Below are 19,538 nucleotides of genomic sequence, written 5' to 3'. Positions count from 1 at the left end.
CTTAGTGATTATTTATCAGCGCCTTTACACTCGAAAAGCGTTGCCCTGTTTTGCCCGTGTACCGCGAAGAACAGCAATACCTTGTGAACCGAGCGCATACGCTGCATACACCGCCGCGGAACCCCACACACCGGAAGGGCGGCGAAACGTCGCAGACGATAGACGGCGCTGCGGCGGTGGAGTGCTTTAAAAATGGCAGCCTCCTTGTGAAATTGAAGGTAAAAAGAAGGGAGAAGGCGCGTGTTGCAATTAGTTACATTAACATGCAGGGTGGCAGAAAAAAGGCAAAATGGTTAGAGATTGAGGGACAGTTAAACAAGGAACAGATAGGTGTTTATGCGGTTACAGAAACACACCTTAGAGACTTGGAAGAGCCACCACATATTGAAAATTATGTTTGGGAAGGATGTAACAGGATCACATCAGAAAGGAGAGGTGGGGGTGTTGGAATGCTAATTCATAGCAGAACAAAATGGGAGAGAGTGAAACAAACGTGTTCAGAGCACGTGTGGGTTTCGGGCACAGTAGGTGGAAAGAAAACGTGGCTAGGTGTAGCTTACTTGTGGACAGAGAATAACTGCAGAGAAAAGAATCGGGAGATAGTGAAATGCATAAGCACCGATATTAAAGAATTTGGTCATGATGCCGAAATAATCCTTCTAGGGGACATGAACGCTCACATTCATGACCTTGACGGATATTCAGACACCAATGGCAAGTTATTGCTAGATCTCTGCGAGCAACATAGTCTTGAGATAGTTAACGTGGGGCCTAAGTGTATCACGTGGGAAGTCGGAAACAGGCAATCGAGCATTGATTACTGTCTCATGACAGAGGGAATATATGACAAACTTAAAGAGATGAGAATAGACGAAGAAGGCATTAACAGCTTGGGTAGTGATCATAAACGCATAATATTACAAATGGGATATAAAACTGAAAATAAGAACATAGAATCAAAGTTTGGCAGCTCGTATCTAAATGACAAACAAATAACAAATATAGCCGCAAGAGTCGAGGAAAAAGTAGACGAACTACCAGGCAAAGACTGGAAGTATAGTGAGCTGCTACATGTAATCACGAAAGAAATGGAAATAGAGAAGAAAACTATTTGTTGGAAAGGAAAGAAAAAGCCAAAAAGTTGGTGGAACAAAGAAATCCGGGAAGCGATCGAGATGCGACGGCAGGCATCACGGGAGCACAGACAGGCAAAAAAGGAGAAGCGGCCACAGGACGAAGTCAACCAAATATGGGAAATATATTTAGAGCGAAAATCCATTGTGCAGAAATTAGTCGAGGCAAAAATTAAAGGTCAAAGTGAACGCTGGATGACAGAGATTCGTGAAAAGAAGAAGGCCGCGCCTAGGATATTTTGGAGCCACATAAAGGCGCTGGGTAGGAAGTCTGTCACAATGCAACAACATATGGTAGATGAAGGAGGAAATAAATTGGAAGGATATGAAGTGCTAGGTTACATCCGAAAGATAACAGCCGATTCGTTTAAAAAGGTCCCCCAGGGGATTCCCCCGGTGAGTAAAAGTACGCAAAGGAGTGCAACCGACGAAGATGTAGCACGGAATTTCAATTGGAAGAAGGCCGAAGGAAAAATTCCCAAGCGCACTACTCCGGGCTTAGATGGGGTTCCCGTCAGCCTCATTAAAGGGACGCTAAAGGCAAATATTAAGTCGACGTTGATTGTTGAAATAGCGGTCCAGAAACCTCGCAGCGCTGCTTTTGTGCCAAGGAAGTGCTTATTTTGAAATAAAACCACGTTTTTAGTGGTCCGCATCGCGTTAGCGCGCTTCAAATCTCCCGCCTGAAAATACGACTCTCATACGTCACTGCTGCCGTGCCCAGCGTTGCCCGCTTTTACTGCGCGGCCGCCGACACTAGTAGCAGCCGAGCGGAAGTAGCGGGACCAGCAACAACGGCGCTGCGGCAAAGACTTGCTCGGATGGGCACATTCAAAGCCATCACCAAGTTGCGGTTGGTCTCGTAATCCTCAGTACGAAAGTGCAGCGAGCACACACGCAGAGGTTTTGACTGTTTAGCACACTGGCGCAATGGCATGACACTAAGCCACTTCGAGCGTAAGGGTTCATTCCGCGGCACCCAGTGAAAAGACAAACCGGTTTCCTTGCTGCAGAACTGGCGTTGTGCACCATTCGGGCATCCGGCAATATCACACGCATGCGGCATTTTGTCGAACTTTCTGTCAGAGCGACTTTCACGAGCGCGCAAAACACGCCCGGCAGTACGCGATCCCGAAACTACCACTGAGACGGGCGAGGCACAGTTCGGCGAAAACGGAACCTTTGAAGCACGCGCGCCGTTCCCCATGGCAACGCCACGGAGGTTTTGTTTTCCATGAATCAAGCGGAAACGAACAAACAGCATTTTATTACGTCTTTTGATGCTCGGAATGTTCTTTTTTTACTGCTGCTAGTTTGATTACTAGTGATTTATTGTAGGCCGACTTCCCTACGTCATCGGGATCACTTCGAAAATGTCCCACTCGTGGCGCTCATCATGTCATACATTTAGCTTAATTTCTCGGTAAGTAGGGCACTGCTGTTGATAATATTGCCGTTTTAGAAGTTGTCATACGTTGGGCTTTCACTTTGACATAAATTGTTATTTGCCTTTAGTGTCCCTTTAACGAACTCGGACATAACACTAAAGAAGCACTGCTGAAAGCCGTAGAAAAGTGCTTACAGGAGAGGGAAATACCAGACAGTTGGCGAAAAAGTAGAATGAACTTAATTTATAAAGGCAAGGGAGAAAAGGATAACATTCGCTCGTATAGACCGCTAACAATTACATCGGTGCTATACAGGTTGGCGATGCAGGCAGTAAAATTAAAAATAGAAGCGTGGGTAGAACAAAAGGATATTTTGGGAGAACTTCAGAATGGATTTCGAATCGACAGGCGGTTAGACGATAATCTGTTTGTTCTTACCCAGTGTATTGAAATATCTAAAATAGAAAACAGGCCCTTATACGTAGCTTATCTAGATATCACCGGGGCGTATGACAACGTTAATCAGGAAATTTTGTGGGATATATTGAAGGAAGTGGGCATAGGTGACGACTGTGTACAGCTTTTGAGGGAAATATACCGAGAAAATACAGTTTGTATAGAATGGGAAGGAATAAGTAGCAAGGACAGCGTTGAAATTAGCAAGGGGCTGAGACAGGGATGTCCTTCGTCCCCGCTGTTATTCATGCTGTACATGGCGAGGATGGAAAAAGCGCTAGAAGGTAGCAACATTGGATTTAAGTTGTCACACAAACAGGTCGGAGCGATGGTTGAGCAGAAGCTTCCAGGTCTATTTTATGCTGATGATATTGTCTTATTTGCGGACAGTCAAGATGATATACAGCGACTGGCAGATATATGCGGAAGGGAGTGTGAGGCTCTAGGACTAGGATTTAGTGCAACAAAATGTGGATTGATGGTATTCAATGATCACGGAGACCATACGGTCTTAATACAGGGCCAAAAAATACCGAGGGTAAGCGAGTACAAGTACCTCGGAGTATGGGTAAACGAGGGGGATAGATATATGGAGGTACAAGAGAAAGCATCGGTAGCAAAGGGAAAGAGGAATGCTGCAATTATGAAGCACAGATCTTTACGGGGATACAATAGGTACGAGGTGCTTCGAGGGCTGTGGAAGGGTGTGATGGTTCCGGGGCTTACATTTGGGAACTCAGTGGTGTGCATGAAGTCAGAGGTGCAATAAGGAATGGATGTAAATCAAAGGACGGTGGGCCGTCTCGCGTTGGGCGCTCACGGGAAGACGACAAATGAGGCGGTAAATGGTGATATGGGACGGACAGGCTTTGAAGTTAGGGAAGCGCAGAGCAAAATGAGATTCGAAGAGAGGCTGAGGAAAATGAAGAAGAATAGATGGGCAGAGAAGGTTTTCAGGTATTTGTATAGAAAAAGCGTTGACATTCAGTGGAGAAAAAGAACTAGGAGGCTCACCAGTAAATATACGGCTGGCAGTGCGGGCGATATGGCAACAAGGAGCATTAAGCGGAAGGTCAGAGAGGCGGAGAGGACTTATTGGATGACAGCGATGGAAAAGAAGCCGGCTCTGAGTAACTACCGAAACGGAAAAAACGAAATAAGGAGGGAAGGTTTATGATAATTCAAGGGGAAGCGCTTTACTGTTTGAAGCAAGGTCGGGCTGCCTTAGAACGCGTAGTTATAAAGCGAGATTCAGTAACGAAGAAGAACAATGTACATGCTGCGGGGGAACTATAGGGAAACGATGGAACATGTACTGATTGAATGTGGCGATATTCACCCAGGTATACGTGTGGGCACGAGTCTACATGAAGCCTTGGGTTTTAGGGACAACAATGGAAAGCTGAACACGTCCGCGATAGAAATAAGTAAGAGACGGTTAGAGTATTGGTGGCAGAAAAGTAGAGATAAAGTACAAAAATAAATAATTGGGGAAAAAAAAGGTCATTCTGCCTTAAGAGGCAGAGAGATGGACCGTGAATTTATATTTTTTGGTATAATAGCACAGATTTAATCAATGTAGATAAGGCACTAGGACAACATGAAACAAGGAAGTTTTTTTTTTCTTTCTTTTTTTCTCCTTCGAGCCTGGTGGCAGACATGTCACCGCCCCGTTATAAAGGGGACGCTCATAGCATCCATCCATCCAATTGTCATCAAGTGACCAGGAAGGAAAAGTGCCGAACTGTGATTTGGACGAATGGCCGCGTTTGAGAGAAAACGTCGCTATGAACATTTCTTGGGACGTCGATCGACTTGCGTTGCGTCTTGCTGTGACAGAGCTGTTTTCACTGGGATTCGCAATGGATGCATAAATGAGACTAAAGCGATTTAAACCTCGCATTTTAAACTGCGAAGAGAAGAAACAGTCCGTGTGAGTAAAGGTAAAAAACAGACTTAGCGCCCCCTGTGCGCACGCCTAAGCCTGGATAAAAGCAACACCGAGCGCGCCACGGGCCCAGTGGCGTAACTAGATAGGACGGCGCCCATGGCAAATATATTTCCGCGCCCTTCATGATGGTAATGATAGTGATTATTCATATATTATTATTATTATTATTATTATTATTATTATTATTATTATTATTATTATTATTATTATTATTATTATTATTATTATTATTATTATTATTATTATTCACATCCACGCATCGTACGACACCCCAGAAGTCCGCAAGGTTAGAAAAAATTTGAAAGAAGAAACGGACCTTGCCGCTGTCCTGTTGTCTTCGCTTTGCACGAAAAGTTCGTAAATTACATACCACACAAAAGAGATCGACGAAGTAGGCATGCAAACGGTTCTTATCGTTTTTGGTTACATCACCATCAAATGTATTGTTCAAAATTACTTATTGCGTACATCGAATCTGCCTATTATGCCTGCAACTTTTTTTTATCATTGCAAATGATGCATTCAAAAATTCGTTCCGGCAAACCCTGTTGTCGCATATATTATTGGCTTTTGCGGCGCCAGTGCTCATTTTGATTGTGAACAATGGTTGCCCAGAAAAACGCGTTCTTTATATTTGTGCGACCGGAGAGCGACAGCTCTAAGAAAGGAGCTGTCGCTCTCCGGCCACACATAACCGCCGTCGGCTGCAGTCTAGATCAGAGGTCTCAAACACGCGGACCTCTCGCTTGCGAACGGCGGCCGGCACGTGACTGTCTTCATCGCATGTTTTTTTTTTCTTTATAAGTGCTGTCAGGAGCTACACAGGCATGTCTTGTCTAAAGCATTTTCTTCTTGAGGGAACCCCTGCGATCAACATGTGTTGATACATAACCATGAAACAAAACTATATTTCAGAATAGTCGTCTAGATTTTAGTCATTTTGGAGGTGGATACATGTTGTTGTAATCGCGGCACCAAATTGCCTTCATAAATGACCCATATATGAGATTGGAGAAAGTTATTTCAAATGGCGACGTTATCTATTTGAAACATCAGTCTTTTTTTGCGTGTGTTTTATGCCTCATCCAGAGTCTATATCGACCAGATGACGCTGATACCATCTCATGTAGTCACCGTAACCCGTTTACGTGAAACATCAAACGAAAAATATTGAGCTCTATTAGCAGAAACTGAAGTGTCATTGTAACTTACAGTCTCACTGAAGCCGACAATGAAGTCGATCTTCGTGATCCGCCTCCTCCCCCCGAGGTAGTGGGTAAAACATGAGCGTATATCTTCTTATGGTGTAACTTTCCTGCTTGGGCGTCCGATACGCACAGTCAGTTAGGAGTCTTAAAGGTAAGCTAACGAGAAATATGACGTTGAGGCAGAATGAGCTGGCGCATTGAAGAATACGTGCAGGTTGAGTGCGAAAAGATAAGTTATCAGTGGAGATAAGGCCATAAGCGAAGACCGAATATCTCTCACTCAATTTTTCTCGCCCAATACTCAGTGCTGAAGCGATGTCGTCGCGAATCTGATTGCTCTCAGCGAATAAGAATGCTTCATCACACGTCACCACGCCTGCGATTGGCTGCTGCTTGGCCGCGGTGCAGTGAAGCCGCGGCTTTCGTGATTGCCGCGATGGATATGGTTGCAGTCTTTGAACCTCACAGCGAAGACCTCAACATGGAAGCAGGATTGCATTTCAGTGAGTCTGCAACGATCCCCCGTGCTCTCGCGGCGGCGGCAGCTCTTTCTGCGTACGAAGCTTGGCTCCAACCGACGGAAAGCGAAGCGCCGTTTTCGTAGACGGCATACGAGGCGTCCGATTGCCAAATACTGCTTATGTTATCCCGTATTCGATTTTTCGTTTTTATTAATGGCGTTTTCCATTTGAAGAACTCGAGCATAGGCGCCATGACATGAAGAGAACCGCGGCAGAGCAGGGCCATGCAGGGCCACACAATCCGCCCGTAGAATGCGGCACGCATCCTAAGAGCAGGAGGGAAGGTACGGAGAAATGTACCACGAGATCAAAACCATCGAAGCCCCATAGTTCTCTGCGGGACAGCGGCAGAACACGTGCGAAATCCGACGCAGAATTGCTGCGAGGCTCGCTCGTACAAACTACGTCAACATCACTGGGGTCAGACTACACCTGGCTGCTGTTATTGCCACCGCGCTCACCGACAGAAGCAAAACAACGAAACGAAACGAACGAGAAAATATCAAGATGAACAGCTCTCGGCAAATCACGGCCGAACTGCGTTTGTGATCACTACGAGAAACGTGTAGGGGCGTTAGTACATGTATATATCCTTCAGTTTTTCGCAAGTTTTTCGCTTGTTAAAGCTGAGTTCACAGTAATAGTGGCACGAATGTGATCGTAATAGGATAATTTGCCATTGCAGTTCTACTTCCTGTATCTCTTTGGTGCTATTGTGCACGAGGCACACCACTGGAGACACGGGCGCTGCTGTCGCCGTGCTACCTTTACGTGCTACCATCACGTGATCGTGATGTCACCTTCCTTCATAGAACCTTGCTCTAAAGAGGGGAAGCCGGCGGCCCGAGCGCGTTTTTTTCTTTGAGTTTCCTCCTTCAATCAGCCTCGTTTCACAACCAGGTCATGTGCACTGGCGTCTAGAAACAACAAGAGCTTGGAAAGCGTGACCAATGTTCTCAGTGATGCTGTGTGACACAATTAGTGCACCGCGCATGCAAAAAGAGCAGGGAGTAATTTCACATTTACGGTTTTACTTTAAGGATAACGAACATGTCCCGCACACGTGTTTGCAGCAAGCACTTCCGAGAAGGCGACATTATCTGCAGTCTAGAAACGCAAATCTTAATTTGGTGAGCGACAGTGAGTTCACACGTGGCACCTCCCGCTTCATGTGAAGACGCCCACACCACGAAGTCGTCTCATTTTCTGAAACATTACTTCAGGCTCGTCATTGCTCATAATCAACCCCATCCTGATTGGGGAAATGTCATGGGGAAGGCACCGATACACAGGGGAAAATAAGGAGGGGTGACGTGATTTGATGGCAGGAAGCAGTCTGCGAACGACTTTCTGATTTGAAAAAGGCAAGAAAAAAAACCTTGCAGGAAAGTCCATAATTAGTTTTTTTTTTTTTTTTCATTTCGTTATTTCATCCCGACGTCTGCCCATGAAAGCTTGCCGTAAGCTTGCAGACTGACATGTCAGATGAGTCGGTAAAGAGCTGCTCAATCGCAACCCTTAAGCAACAAGACCATGGGCAGCGCTTTCCCTTTCCGATGTTCACTACGGTTATTACGGCCCGTATTCACAAACCGACCTTATCCTTATCTTTTGCCCTCCTTACCTTTTCGGCACCTTAACGCGTTTCATAAACAAAACCAAGGTTGTTTAGGCCGAACCAGAAGAAAACGAACATTTCAAGCGATAAGTTCCGTGGCGAAGCTAGAAGGATGTTTGAGAGGTTCAACCTAGAGCTGTGCACGGGCCGTATTTCTGAGCCCGAGCCCGGCCCGGGCCCGCTGACTTATCGCAGACCCGCCCGAGCCCGACGGCAAAGGGCTGCGAGCCCGCCCGGCCCGGCCCGACGTACGAAAACACAATCCCGGGGCCCGGCCCGACTTTTTGAAGGTTCGCTGCGAAAACAAAAGATCGTTTTCCGGTAATTTGGCATTTTATTGAGCATATCAAATATGATCAAACGACACACGACGAACAGTCTCTAAGACGGCCTCATGCCAGCCTCGCTCGCCATAGCCGTCACGTGTATGGGGTATGCCCATGCAAGCATCAGCTTGCGAAGTCGATCTACGTCGGGTCGCTCGTCGCTGTCGCGTGCATTTTCACTCATATGGGATTTGGCCTTAAATCTAACGCGAACAGTCGCGTGGCGCCGTCACTAGCACAGGTGGTGTTACTTCTCTGTTCGTCGGAGTGCAACAGAGGCAGTGCTTTACCTGCTCCCCTTGTTTAAAGTAGCGAATGGAAAGGAAAAGCTGTAAAGGGCGGTTGCGGAAAAGGCGCTGTGTGCGTGCTGGAAAACAATTCCCGCTCCTTCTCTATATTTCGGGCTTGAGTCGGGGTTTGCGCCGGGCCCGAGCCCGGCCCGATAAAACTCCAAGTAGTGCGAGCCCGGCCCGGGCCCGAGGTGAAAATACGTCGGCCCGCCCGAGCCCGGCCCGCGTCGGGCTTTCGGGCTACCCGGAGCCCGTGCACACTTCTAGTTCAACCTCCCACCGCCCCGATATTATTACATTTTGTATACGTATGTACATGCACATACATACAAAAAACATGCCAGATCACACATAAAGGGAAGTCAGAACCCCAGAAAGAAAGTTTTTGTCTACGACCCTGGATGGGTACGTTCATGGTTAAAATCATGCTGATGTGGAAACGGGCTTACACCGACCTTTTTATCTTATTGCTTTTCATGGGCTTGGATATGAGCACAAAAAAAGGGAGAGAACGATGAGGCATTCCGAAGTCGTGGCGCAGAGACGTGCTCATGCAAGGGCTACAGAATATAGCGCAAGCCTTCACCTCCTCGAGAACAATTTCAAGACAGAAGTTACGCTGGACCAGACGAGAAAAGGCAGTGCTGCTTACGCAGACAAATTGAATGTCGGAAGCCACAGGCTTCTAGAAGATTGTTTCGTTTGTTGAAGAAAAGGAGCACCATTTAACTAGTCAAAGGAGTCTCTAGCCTCACGGGTGGTACCAGGGGAGAAGAAGGCGAGGAAGGGGTTGTTGGAACAGTGTGGGGGCATGTCCCACTGGCTTCGAACCTGTAGGGGCGACCTTTCCATGAGGCGCTTGTGTCCTCGGGAAGTCGCCGTGCGCATGTCAGGCAGAGTCAGCTCGGCGCCCCCTCCCAAGTGGCGCCCGGGGCACTTGTACCCCCCTGCCCCACCCTAGTTACGCCACTGCACGGGCCTGCTGTGCTGCATCTCAAACCACAGATCCCTACCTATTAAAATTCTTAGCAAACAAACAGACAAACAAACAAAAACGTATGCGCTCTTTGCTGTAGGAGGTGCGGCTTGTTGTCGATATGCGCTCTACTACTGGGAAATGCGGCGCGCACCGCCGGCAACCGTACAGGTAGGGTACAGGTGCATGCATATAGCGTTGTCAAGTGCTTTATTGATTGATACGGTCCAAGACGTACGGCCTTGCGTTGATGTTCAGGCAGAAACGAGGTAGCAGTAAGCGTACTCTCTGGCTATGCATGTCAATTGTGCGCGCCAAATGAGCCTTCGCTGGCGCCTGGCAGAGGGCAGCACCTATGCAGCGGAATGCTGTTTTATGTCGAGCCAATGATTGCGGTACCGAAGTCATTATTGCTATGCAATAAAAGCTGAAATAAAAGTAGTTCATCACTGATCGCCGGAAGGCCTTGCTGGTCAGTATGACCATGTCAAAGAATGCCTGGGACAAGCGTGCTCACGACATTGCGACAACCTGATTCTTGCAATTTCTGTAGTTACGTCTAGCTGTTCATCGATACTTCCAACAGCGCTGTTTCTATCAGCGCAAGCTAGTGCCAGTACTTGCGTACAAATGTAGCATATTCAGACACAACGTGACTTGTGGTTTGACACGTAACAAAACAGCTCTTGATTTCAATATAGAACTGGCACGCACACCAACGGCAGCACGAAGAGGGACATGACATTACTGTTTAGAACAGATGTTAGCAAATTTGTGTACCAGTAGTGGCCACTTGGCCAACTGTTGCGAGGGTTCTGCGGCCCCAAAACAAATTCTGTCGCTTTGAGCGCGCTTGCGACAACACTCTAGCATTCGAAGCAGCGCTGGAGAATTAGCCAAAGCCCAGTAGCGCAATCAGCTTCGACGTTGCCAAACAAAACAACGTTATAAGACCGCTCGCTTGCCCAGCGACAACGGAGCACGGGCAGCGATCCAGAAAGTTCGCCATCCGCAATCAGCTGTTTTTTTCTCTCGGCAACGCGGAAAAACCGGAAAGCACATGACAATCAGAGACATTCAATCTTATGAGTTGCGAAACTCCCAATAAGCCCCATGCATCAACATTAAACCCTTCTTTCACCAAAATTGCGAAGCATGCTTATTATTGCGTCCTCTGTAACTTAGAAATCAGTTATAAACGCTCGCAAAAACGTTGTTGTTGTGGTAAATTGTTTTATATTGTAGCCACTAGATGGCGCGACAATTTGTAAATTTTTGTAAGGCAGGTTATGGGCACGTTTGGGTTTGGGAACGCAGTTTCACAACTGATGCAGTTGAAAAGCTCTGCGCGACAGTGGCGCCCACTGGCGCGCGGCGGGTCCACTTGCACTACGCTGCGTCAGTGCGCCGCTTTTAGGCCTAGCACTCGGTCGTGTCGTCCCTTCCTTCGGTGCGGTGGACCTCTTTATTAATTAAGATTATTTTTTTTTCTTCTCTCAACCCGATTGTTTCGTCATCTGTCGGCGCCGGGAGGAAGGATCCGGTTCTGTCAGTGACTTCAAATCGGAAAATAGAGCCCGGGACCAGCGATCCTTCCTTCCCGTGGATAAGAAAAACACCTGCTGCCGCCTTTACTCGACGATGGTGTGAATGGTGCCTACTCCGCAGCGAGCCCTAGCAGCGAAATCAGCGTCACTGTGCCTCGGGAGCCGGACGACTGCCGTGTTACACCCACCTCTCGTGTTTGCTGGTCTTTCCAGTGTGCACCCTTTGAGACGGTGTCGTCTCCTCTAGTAAAGCAGTACGAGACGTGGCTCATCGGATATGTGATTGCGCGGCTGCACGCTGTGACCTCGGCTTTGCCCCGGCGGGGGTTCAGCACAGCCTGTGCCGCCGTTCGAGACGACAACCCGTCGTGTGGCCTTTTTCCTTTTTGTGCTTCACACTTCCCTAGTGCTCCAAGGCAAGAACGGTTAGCGAGTTCGGTCAAAAATGGCGGACGCAGACCCCGAAACACTGCTCGAATGGCTCAACATGGGTCAAGGAGACGAGCGGGACATGCAGCTCATAGCCCTGGAACAACTCTGCATGCTACTGCTCATGTCTGACAACGTGGACCGCTGCTTCGAAAGGTGCGTAGCCCTAAATCTCGGAACGATCTCGTGGTATTCGCATTCACGGCGCGTCTCTGCATTTTTTTAAAATTTTTTTTCTCCGGCGCTTCATGATTTCCTTTTTTTTTTTCTCGTGCTCGCTTCGGGGCATAGCTTGTTGTTCCTCGTTTTATTTTCACCCCCGATGATATCACCCTTCTTTGTCAAAGCAATTGCGCCGAATAGCGCAATTTTTTCGGCCATGAGGTTGAGATAACGTGAGAGCGATCTTGTTTTTTCGTGTCGGAGCCTCAAGTGGCTAGTTGATTGCTAGCGCGACGACCACAATGTTACTGGCTTTTGTATTTTCCTTCCCTGTTAAATTGTATTTCCCCGTTTCTATGTTTGGGAATTGGAAGTGTGTGTGTGTGGGGGGAGGGGGGGGGTTGCAGTCACGGAAACAAAGTCAGTTCCCTGCGCACTGGCCCGTTTCTTTCTTTTTCTTCTTCGCCCAAGTTTTGAGGGGAGTGGTAGCAATCATTTTGTCAGGTTCTCGTGGAAGTGTTCTTTGTACTACATCATTCAAGTTGCATAGCCGTGCTCGGACTTGAATTGTATAACCCCCGCCTTGGAAGAAGCCATATTCGAATAGATTTTCGTAATTTCTATTTATGAACCCCCATCTCTTGCGCTGGCTCCCTCCGATGGCGCGGTATCGAAACGAGAGACGCTCAGTGCACGGACTAGCTGTAACTAGCGGTTCTTCATTTCACTGGCTAATTGCAAGATGGCTTGCACGCAGTTCTTGCCCCCCATACCGCGTAGTTTATTAGGCAGTTTTTGAGTACGCAGAGCTTTGCGTTAGCGTTTGTTGCCACTGCGCATGCGTCATACGCTAACCTCTTGGTACGCGCGTTGGCAACGCTATCGCTACGAACCTATTTGTAAAACTGCCTATTTAACTGTCTTTACACTGCAGCGCGATACCAAAGATAAAACAAAATAGGCTCCACGTCAGGCTATCTTTATCGCAGTTTTCGTCTGCTGCTGTGTCACGAACCTTTGATATATCGGTGTGACTGAGCACTCGACAGGAAACAAAAATGCTCGTAAGGCAAAAACCTTGCAGCTGAGCAAAAGGCAAACATTGTCAACCGCGTCAGCGTAAAAGCTGCTGACAAAAAAGAAAAAAAAATCTCGAATCTTTTGCGAAAACAAAAAAAGACGAACTGCGCGTAGAATTTCGCCTTCCTTTGTGTGCGCTTCTTCTCTCCTCTGTTTGGGCAAATGCGAAATCATCCCACGTGGGAGACGAAGGTTCATTCAGTATCTGTTGACATAGTTCTGTTGTTTCGACTGGATGCGATACGATACGCTACCGTTTGTCACACAAGCGGCTGTATCTGCATATCTAGTTCCAAGCCATTCTATGTACGCTAATTGATTTGGACGAGCTACAGCGACATGTCAAAGATACGGTTCTAATCTGTCGTTGGATTTAAGATTTCAGTGAATGCATTTCAGTGATGTTGCATTTTTTTTTAGTGGTCTCTGAAATAGTGGCTGCCGCCTCATGCTGATTAGCTTGCAACGTAAGGAAACAAAATGTCAGGCCCGCCCACAGCCGTCGCGTCCCTCCCGCAGAGAATTTGCATAAATGCCCCATCCAATAGCGCTGACTCATTTTCGTGACGTCATGGGCTTTGCGAGTGTTTCAGATATATTACCTTTCCCACACACACACGTTTCTGACATCGCTGCTCATCGAAGCGTAATGTTTTAGGTATTCGCTGCTCAGCTCAACGCATTTCGATCTCGAGGCGAAATGCTAGAGGCCCGTGTGTTGTGCGACGTCAGCGCTCGTTAGAGAACGCCAGGTGGTCAAGATATCCGGAGCCCTCCACTACGAAGACCCTCATAACCATGTCGTCGAAACTCCATATATTATTATTATGAAACAGCAGGCATAGCATTAGGTTGAACTGTAATAATTGTAACTTAAAACCACACGTTAGGAGTGGATAACAGATCGGGAACGAAGAAACGCCGGTGTCGATGCTGCATTGACGTCATCGACGTTTGATGCCGTCTGCTCTTATTCAAACGCTGAACTTGACATTGTTCAAGAGCACCTTACTGAATCACGCGAGACCTTAAGCAGAAGAGGAGGGGGGGGGGGATGCGGTGAGATATTTGACCTCGCGCTGACGTAGCGGCGCTGGAATTTTTAGAGAAAATTTGGAGAAACATTGAACTTTTGACCTTCACGTTCTCCTCTAGTCTAACAGTCAACCTGTCGCGATGAAATTAGCGAAAAACAAAGTTCGCAAATGATACTTTATCTGGCTGAGTCATAAGTAGTGTTTAATCTGAGTTCCCCTTTATTTGTAACGTGAATCATTTTTGAAAAGAAGTAAAGCAGTGTTTCATAAGCACTGTCTCGGTCAGTTTTTATCAGCATAAAAAAAATAACGTTCCTCGAGCTAAATTTTCTAAAGAATCTCCAGTGATGCATGAACTGACCATGAACACTGTAATGGAGACGAAATACAACATCTAATAATCGAAGAAACGTCTGCAGCCTACCTTATGTACTGCGTCGCGCTGCTAAGCTCGAGGGCGCGGGTGCGACTCCCGCCCACGACCGCCGCACTTCAGTGGGGGCGAAATGAAAAATAAATACCCGTGTGCTTAGATTTAGGTGCACGTTTCAGAACTCCCAGGTGGTCGAAATTAATCCTGAGTTCCCGTATTTAGTTATCATATTTTGGTTATGACGCGTAAGACCCCATTAGTCAGTTAGCTTATTTACTCGTAGACTGTGCACCTGTGGTTAGAGTCGACTGGCGTTGGAGCTGTTATAAGAATTTAAAGGGGTACTGCACCAACTTTTGAAGCTGAATTCACTCTGCCCTACGACGGCTCTGAGCAAGTGTGAAGCTCAGTAAAAATGCTCATATTTTATTTTGACAATAAAGTCTATTTTCGCATGGTGCGCCTGCTGGCATCGACAGTATCGTGACGTCAGGCCACAGTGTCAATTCTGGTGACTTCACGTGCCAGTGTGGCTAGTTACGATGACGTCATATACCGCTTGTGCGTCACCGATGGAGCCGCGAAACGGAGCGGCCGTGGAGACGTCACGGTATCGTGCGCGAGCACGTGAAGAGAATTCCGTACCGTGTCTTGACGTCAGGGTACAGTAGGAACCGAGAATAGCTTTTAAAAACATGTCGTAATTAATTTTTTCAGGGTGCACTCGCGCTTACCAGTACATCTTCTAGGCCTTTCATTTGCAGAAAAAAAGAAGAAATCGCGTGAATACTTCTCTAAATTCTTCGCACACTCGACTATTGCCATCGGCAAATTTCGCCGCCAATTTCGTTGTTTTCTTGCCACCGGTATTTCTCTCTTCGTGTATATAAACTTTATTTTTAAATTTTATTTTGTCGTAACCGGCGTCAGCACATCGTGCAAGTCCCCCCGAAAAATGTCGTGACGTTGCCTCCCGACAAAGGGGTTAAATTTAACGAGGAAAAATTGCGCGAGCGCTTCGAGTTGCGGCTTCTCGCTGACCTGGAAACGAAATAAGCCCAGTGAGTGAGCAGCAACATCAAGCCGCCCCTCCCCCCCCCCTTCTTCGTGACGTAAATGATCCCAGAGAAGCGAGGACATGCCCCCTCCGCGCGCGCCCGCATTTCGCGCAATTCCGTGCTAAGCTTTCGCGTGCCGCACTTTTTGCCCTTATATATATATATATATATATATATATATATATATATATATATATATTATATATATATATATATATATATATATATATATATATAATGCGAAAGCGAACAATCGAGGCGATGGAAATCGAACCCATTCCTCCTTTCGTATTATTTCCGGATCTGACCATCATTGCAGCTTACGCGCCGTCTGCATATGGGACGATCGATTCGTCGACATGCAGTTGGCCAAGAATGCGTCTTGTTTTGGTGTCTGTGGTTTGCGTCCTAGGACCTAGTTTACAATCTTTGTTTTCAAGACAATTTCATCCTGGGCACACGCACACCCGCACCTCATTTTGTAAGAGGATTTGTTGATGTCCACGGTATTACACCGACGATAACGTCTAACTGAATTTGCATTGTTTCCGATAGAGACGTTCTTCAGCTAGCTACTGCATTTTACTCGGACTGCTAAACCTGCGCTGTAGGGCATCTGACGTCTCGCCGAGGTTGCAACGGCAACATTGTATTATTTGAATCCAGGTTCACCGATACAGTGTGGTGTATCAAGTTTCTTTCGTGGTGTCGAAGGTTACAAGCGCCCTGACCTCCCGTCGGTCTATGTGATGCAATCTATTACTGAGTGTTCGTTTCATTGACGCTTATTCTACCGCGTAAATGTAGACGACAGGTGCAGCTTACTTTTCACGAAAGCGATCAGGGTTTATTCCGGGGAAAAGGTAATGAAAGGGAGACGCATTTCTCGCTGATTATGCGTACTCGAGACCACAACGATAACGACGTCATACGATGTCATTGCGACGTCACGCAGGTAGAGAACAAAAAAAAGTGATGTTGAGTGAAGAATGTATACTGTTGTGGACAATAGGGAATTGTAATTCGAACGTGTTACGAGGTGCAGTTGCGTTACAGCAAGTTTGAGTATAAGCTCGCTATGACGCTGTGGCGCATTCACTGTTGCGTCTCAGTGGGCAGGCCATTCGTAATCGTCGTGGAATTCAGTCGCTAACGAACCATTGTTCAATGTCGAACGCGTGAGTTGTTGCGCACCTGAAGCACATTGAAAATGTGAAACCACATTCTACGGAAGGGAACAGACACACGGCAGTATATAATATGTATATAACGATTCTTGCAAGGGTACCTATATTTCAACGGACATTCTACTGAACATGGCATAGAGTAAAAAAAAAAAAGTTTTTTGTAATGTGTCCTTTTTTATTTTATTTCTTTTTCTGTAAGGACTGCGTTGTGTCGCCTCGCATTGTGTACAGTCATTCAGTCCTCGAAAAACAAAAACAAAAAAACACTCAACTTCGAAAAAGTCCTTTCTTCGAGCGTTGGTACACATTACTATACTGTCGCTGGACGCGAGAAATGAGGACACTCGCGGCCGTTCCGAGAAAAACTGCTGGACGAAAAGTCACGCACTGCGCATTACGCCGGGAGACCTTGAATCGTGAGCGTGACCATAAACTTACAAACAAACCAACAGGAACCCAGCCGAGTAGTCGTATGCAAAATTCAAAACTTCGAGCGACCGTGGTGGCGGACGCGATCGAGCGTGCATTTTTTTTCTCCGTTCACAATCGATGCAGGAAGTCAGTGGGTTCGCAGTTTTTATGCGCTCTATTTGTGTGTGTGTTTAATAGCTTGGGCACTGCAGTTGCGTACAGCGCCGTTGCGCTGCTCTGCTGTCATAGGACGCGATTAGTTGAAGCGGTTTTTGCCTCCGTGTACACGTTAACTGCGTATCTTGAGGCTTAGCGTAAAGAAACGACGCAGGGCGACAGAAAGACTGGGCACGACAGAGCGTTTACTGTCGTCTTTCGTCGTATCTCGGCGCTATAAACCTCAAGATAGGTGCTGTAACCAACTAGCGCACCGGGCTGTTTTGTATGCTTACTGGTGCACCCGACAAGTGCGCGTATCTGTCTGCGCGTAACAGGCGGCACGGTAATAAAATCGAATCGATAGAGGCGTTGTTCTAAATTTTTGAAACTTCGTGTTTCTGTCGTTCGTCCATTTTTGTTTCTATCGTTCGACTCCAAGCTCCTCGCACTCACGCCATGGTCGACATTTCCTGTTTGTGAAGCGTGCACGGCTTGATGCGGACGACGCGCAGAACATGTTGTTGCAGGCTGCTCCCGGCGCCACGGTCGCCGTCTCGTGCCCTACTACGACTTTTTAACGCTCCGCCGCCCTTATTGTGAGGGGAGAGCAGTTTTCTGAATGCCGCGAGCGCGCCATCAATCTTCACCACCACGTTGCAAGCGCGGATGGACCGATACGTATTGTAGCACGCTTGCTACGGACGTGAATTAACCTTCGAGTCCCCCCGTCCCTTTCGGAGTGTGGTGTGAGCGAATGGGCGGCAACTCGATTGCGCAAGAACGGGCCATGTAATCCGTTGGGGTTCCTAGTGGCCCTCAAGGGAACATTTGGTCTGGAACTGTCGTTTTCAAGGGATTGAAATTCCTTTTGGCTTTCGGTTAACGCTTGACAATCGTTGAATTTCAAGTTGTCGGCTGACCGCTGCTTATTTCAATTTTAAAATTTCAGAATCTTTATCGGGTATTTCATGCTCAGAAATAACCGATAAAGTGTACGGAGGGACGATCGCCGCCGTAGCTCAATTGGTCGAGCATCGGGCGCGTTATCCGAAGGTCGCGGGTTCGGCCCCTGCCGGCGGCAAGTTGTCTTTTCGTCCACTTTACTTTCTTCACACTGGTGTCGTAATTACTACAATACAATTAAAAAGCAGTACAAATACCGTCCCTTTCATTGTCGGTTGGTTTTCACTACGGTTGCGTGAAACAAAGAAAACGAGTCCCAGAATCAATAGCGCGCAACACAAGACGGGAACAGAATGAAAAACGACAAGTACAGTGGCGGTCAAAATTTTGCGGACCACGGGAGCGCATGGCAGACAGCACCGAGGCGCCTTCTCACGGCCGCTTGCGAAGCTCTAGAGCGCACACTGCGCACGTGCATCCTTGTTTACCTGCCGGCCTGCTCGGTCGCTCGCTTCAAGTGCGCGCGCGCCGGAAAGCCAGAGAAATCGCAAGGTGCCGCTTCTGCAGTCGCCGCGGAAGCACCGAGCGGTGATATCACGACGAAAATATGTAACTTGTACTGGCAGTGCTCGGTGCGCGCTGCACTCTGCGCTTTGTTCCCAGACGCTTCGCAGCGTGGAAAATATGCTTTGCGTCAGGAACTCATGCATGCTGCAATTTTGTTTTTTGTGGTGCTCGGTGCAACTATCATGCGCCCGTTGATAATATACGCTATAAAAGAAAAAAACTTGGCATCGACCGGTTTATAGCACAAACCTACAAGAAAAACCCACATGGGTTAAAAATTGAAGAAGAAAAATCTTGAAGCTGGCGAAAAATTTGTCCAGACCAGGGCGAAGTTTTCGCCAAGTAGAGAGAGAGAGTAAAACGTCTTTATTGATGTTTGCATGGCAAAGAAGCGCGTGGGAGGAACCCCTAGTCCGGGGTCCCTAAGATGACTCCAGCGACGAGTCGGGCCCGCTGTATTACAGCTCGGAGGACCTCGGGAGGTCCGTCGCGGAGAGTATCATCCCACAGCTCCTCGTTACGTAAGGGGGGTGAAGGAAGACTGGTAAGGGAGGGAAGATGCTTGCAAGTAGAAAAGTTTTCTTTTAGGCAAATCGCTCGGGGATTCCGCGGTGACTGCAGTAGCGGCACCTTGCACTTTCTCTGGCGTTCTGGTGCGCGCGCACTTGAAGCCAGCGAACGATCAGGCCGGCAGGTAAACAAGGATGCGCGTGCGCAGTGTGCGCTGCAGAGCTTCGCAAGCAGCCGTGAGAAGGCGC

General features: G+C 47.5%; 3 protein-coding genes across 5 annotated transcripts in view; 2 read left to right on the top strand and 1 right to left on the bottom strand.

The window, feature by feature from the left end:
* Positions 1 to 19,538, top strand: part of LOC119373472 (putative methyltransferase-like protein 7A) — a 168,786-nt gene that overhangs the window by 19,012 nt on the left and 130,236 nt on the right. The gene's annotated exons all lie outside the window — the stretch shown is intronic.
* LOC119373473 (28S ribosomal protein S2, mitochondrial-like) overlaps positions 1 to 19,538 on the bottom strand; it is a 168,613-nt gene that overhangs the window by 25,768 nt on the left and 123,307 nt on the right. The gene's annotated exons all lie outside the window — the stretch shown is intronic.
* Positions 11,384 to 19,538, top strand: part of LOC119373404 (E3 ubiquitin-protein ligase HECTD1) — a 338,907-nt gene continuing 330,752 nt past the window's right edge. Inside the window, exon 1 of the mRNA XM_049411288.1 lies at positions 11,384 to 11,999. Coding sequence (XP_049267245.1) covers positions 11,860 to 11,999 — 140 coding nt within the window. The 5' untranslated portion in view covers positions 11,384 to 11,859. The remainder of the gene's footprint in view (positions 12,000 to 19,538) is intronic.

Source organism: Rhipicephalus sanguineus, chromosome 11, assembly GCF_013339695.2.
Source record: "Rhipicephalus sanguineus isolate Rsan-2018 chromosome 11, BIME_Rsan_1.4, whole genome shotgun sequence".
In the NCBI taxonomy this organism is placed as follows: Eukaryota; Metazoa; Arthropoda; class Arachnida; order Ixodida; family Ixodidae; genus Rhipicephalus; species Rhipicephalus sanguineus.
The sequence above is the reverse complement of the archived record's forward strand: the minus strand, read 5'-3'. Positions and strand labels throughout refer to the sequence as shown.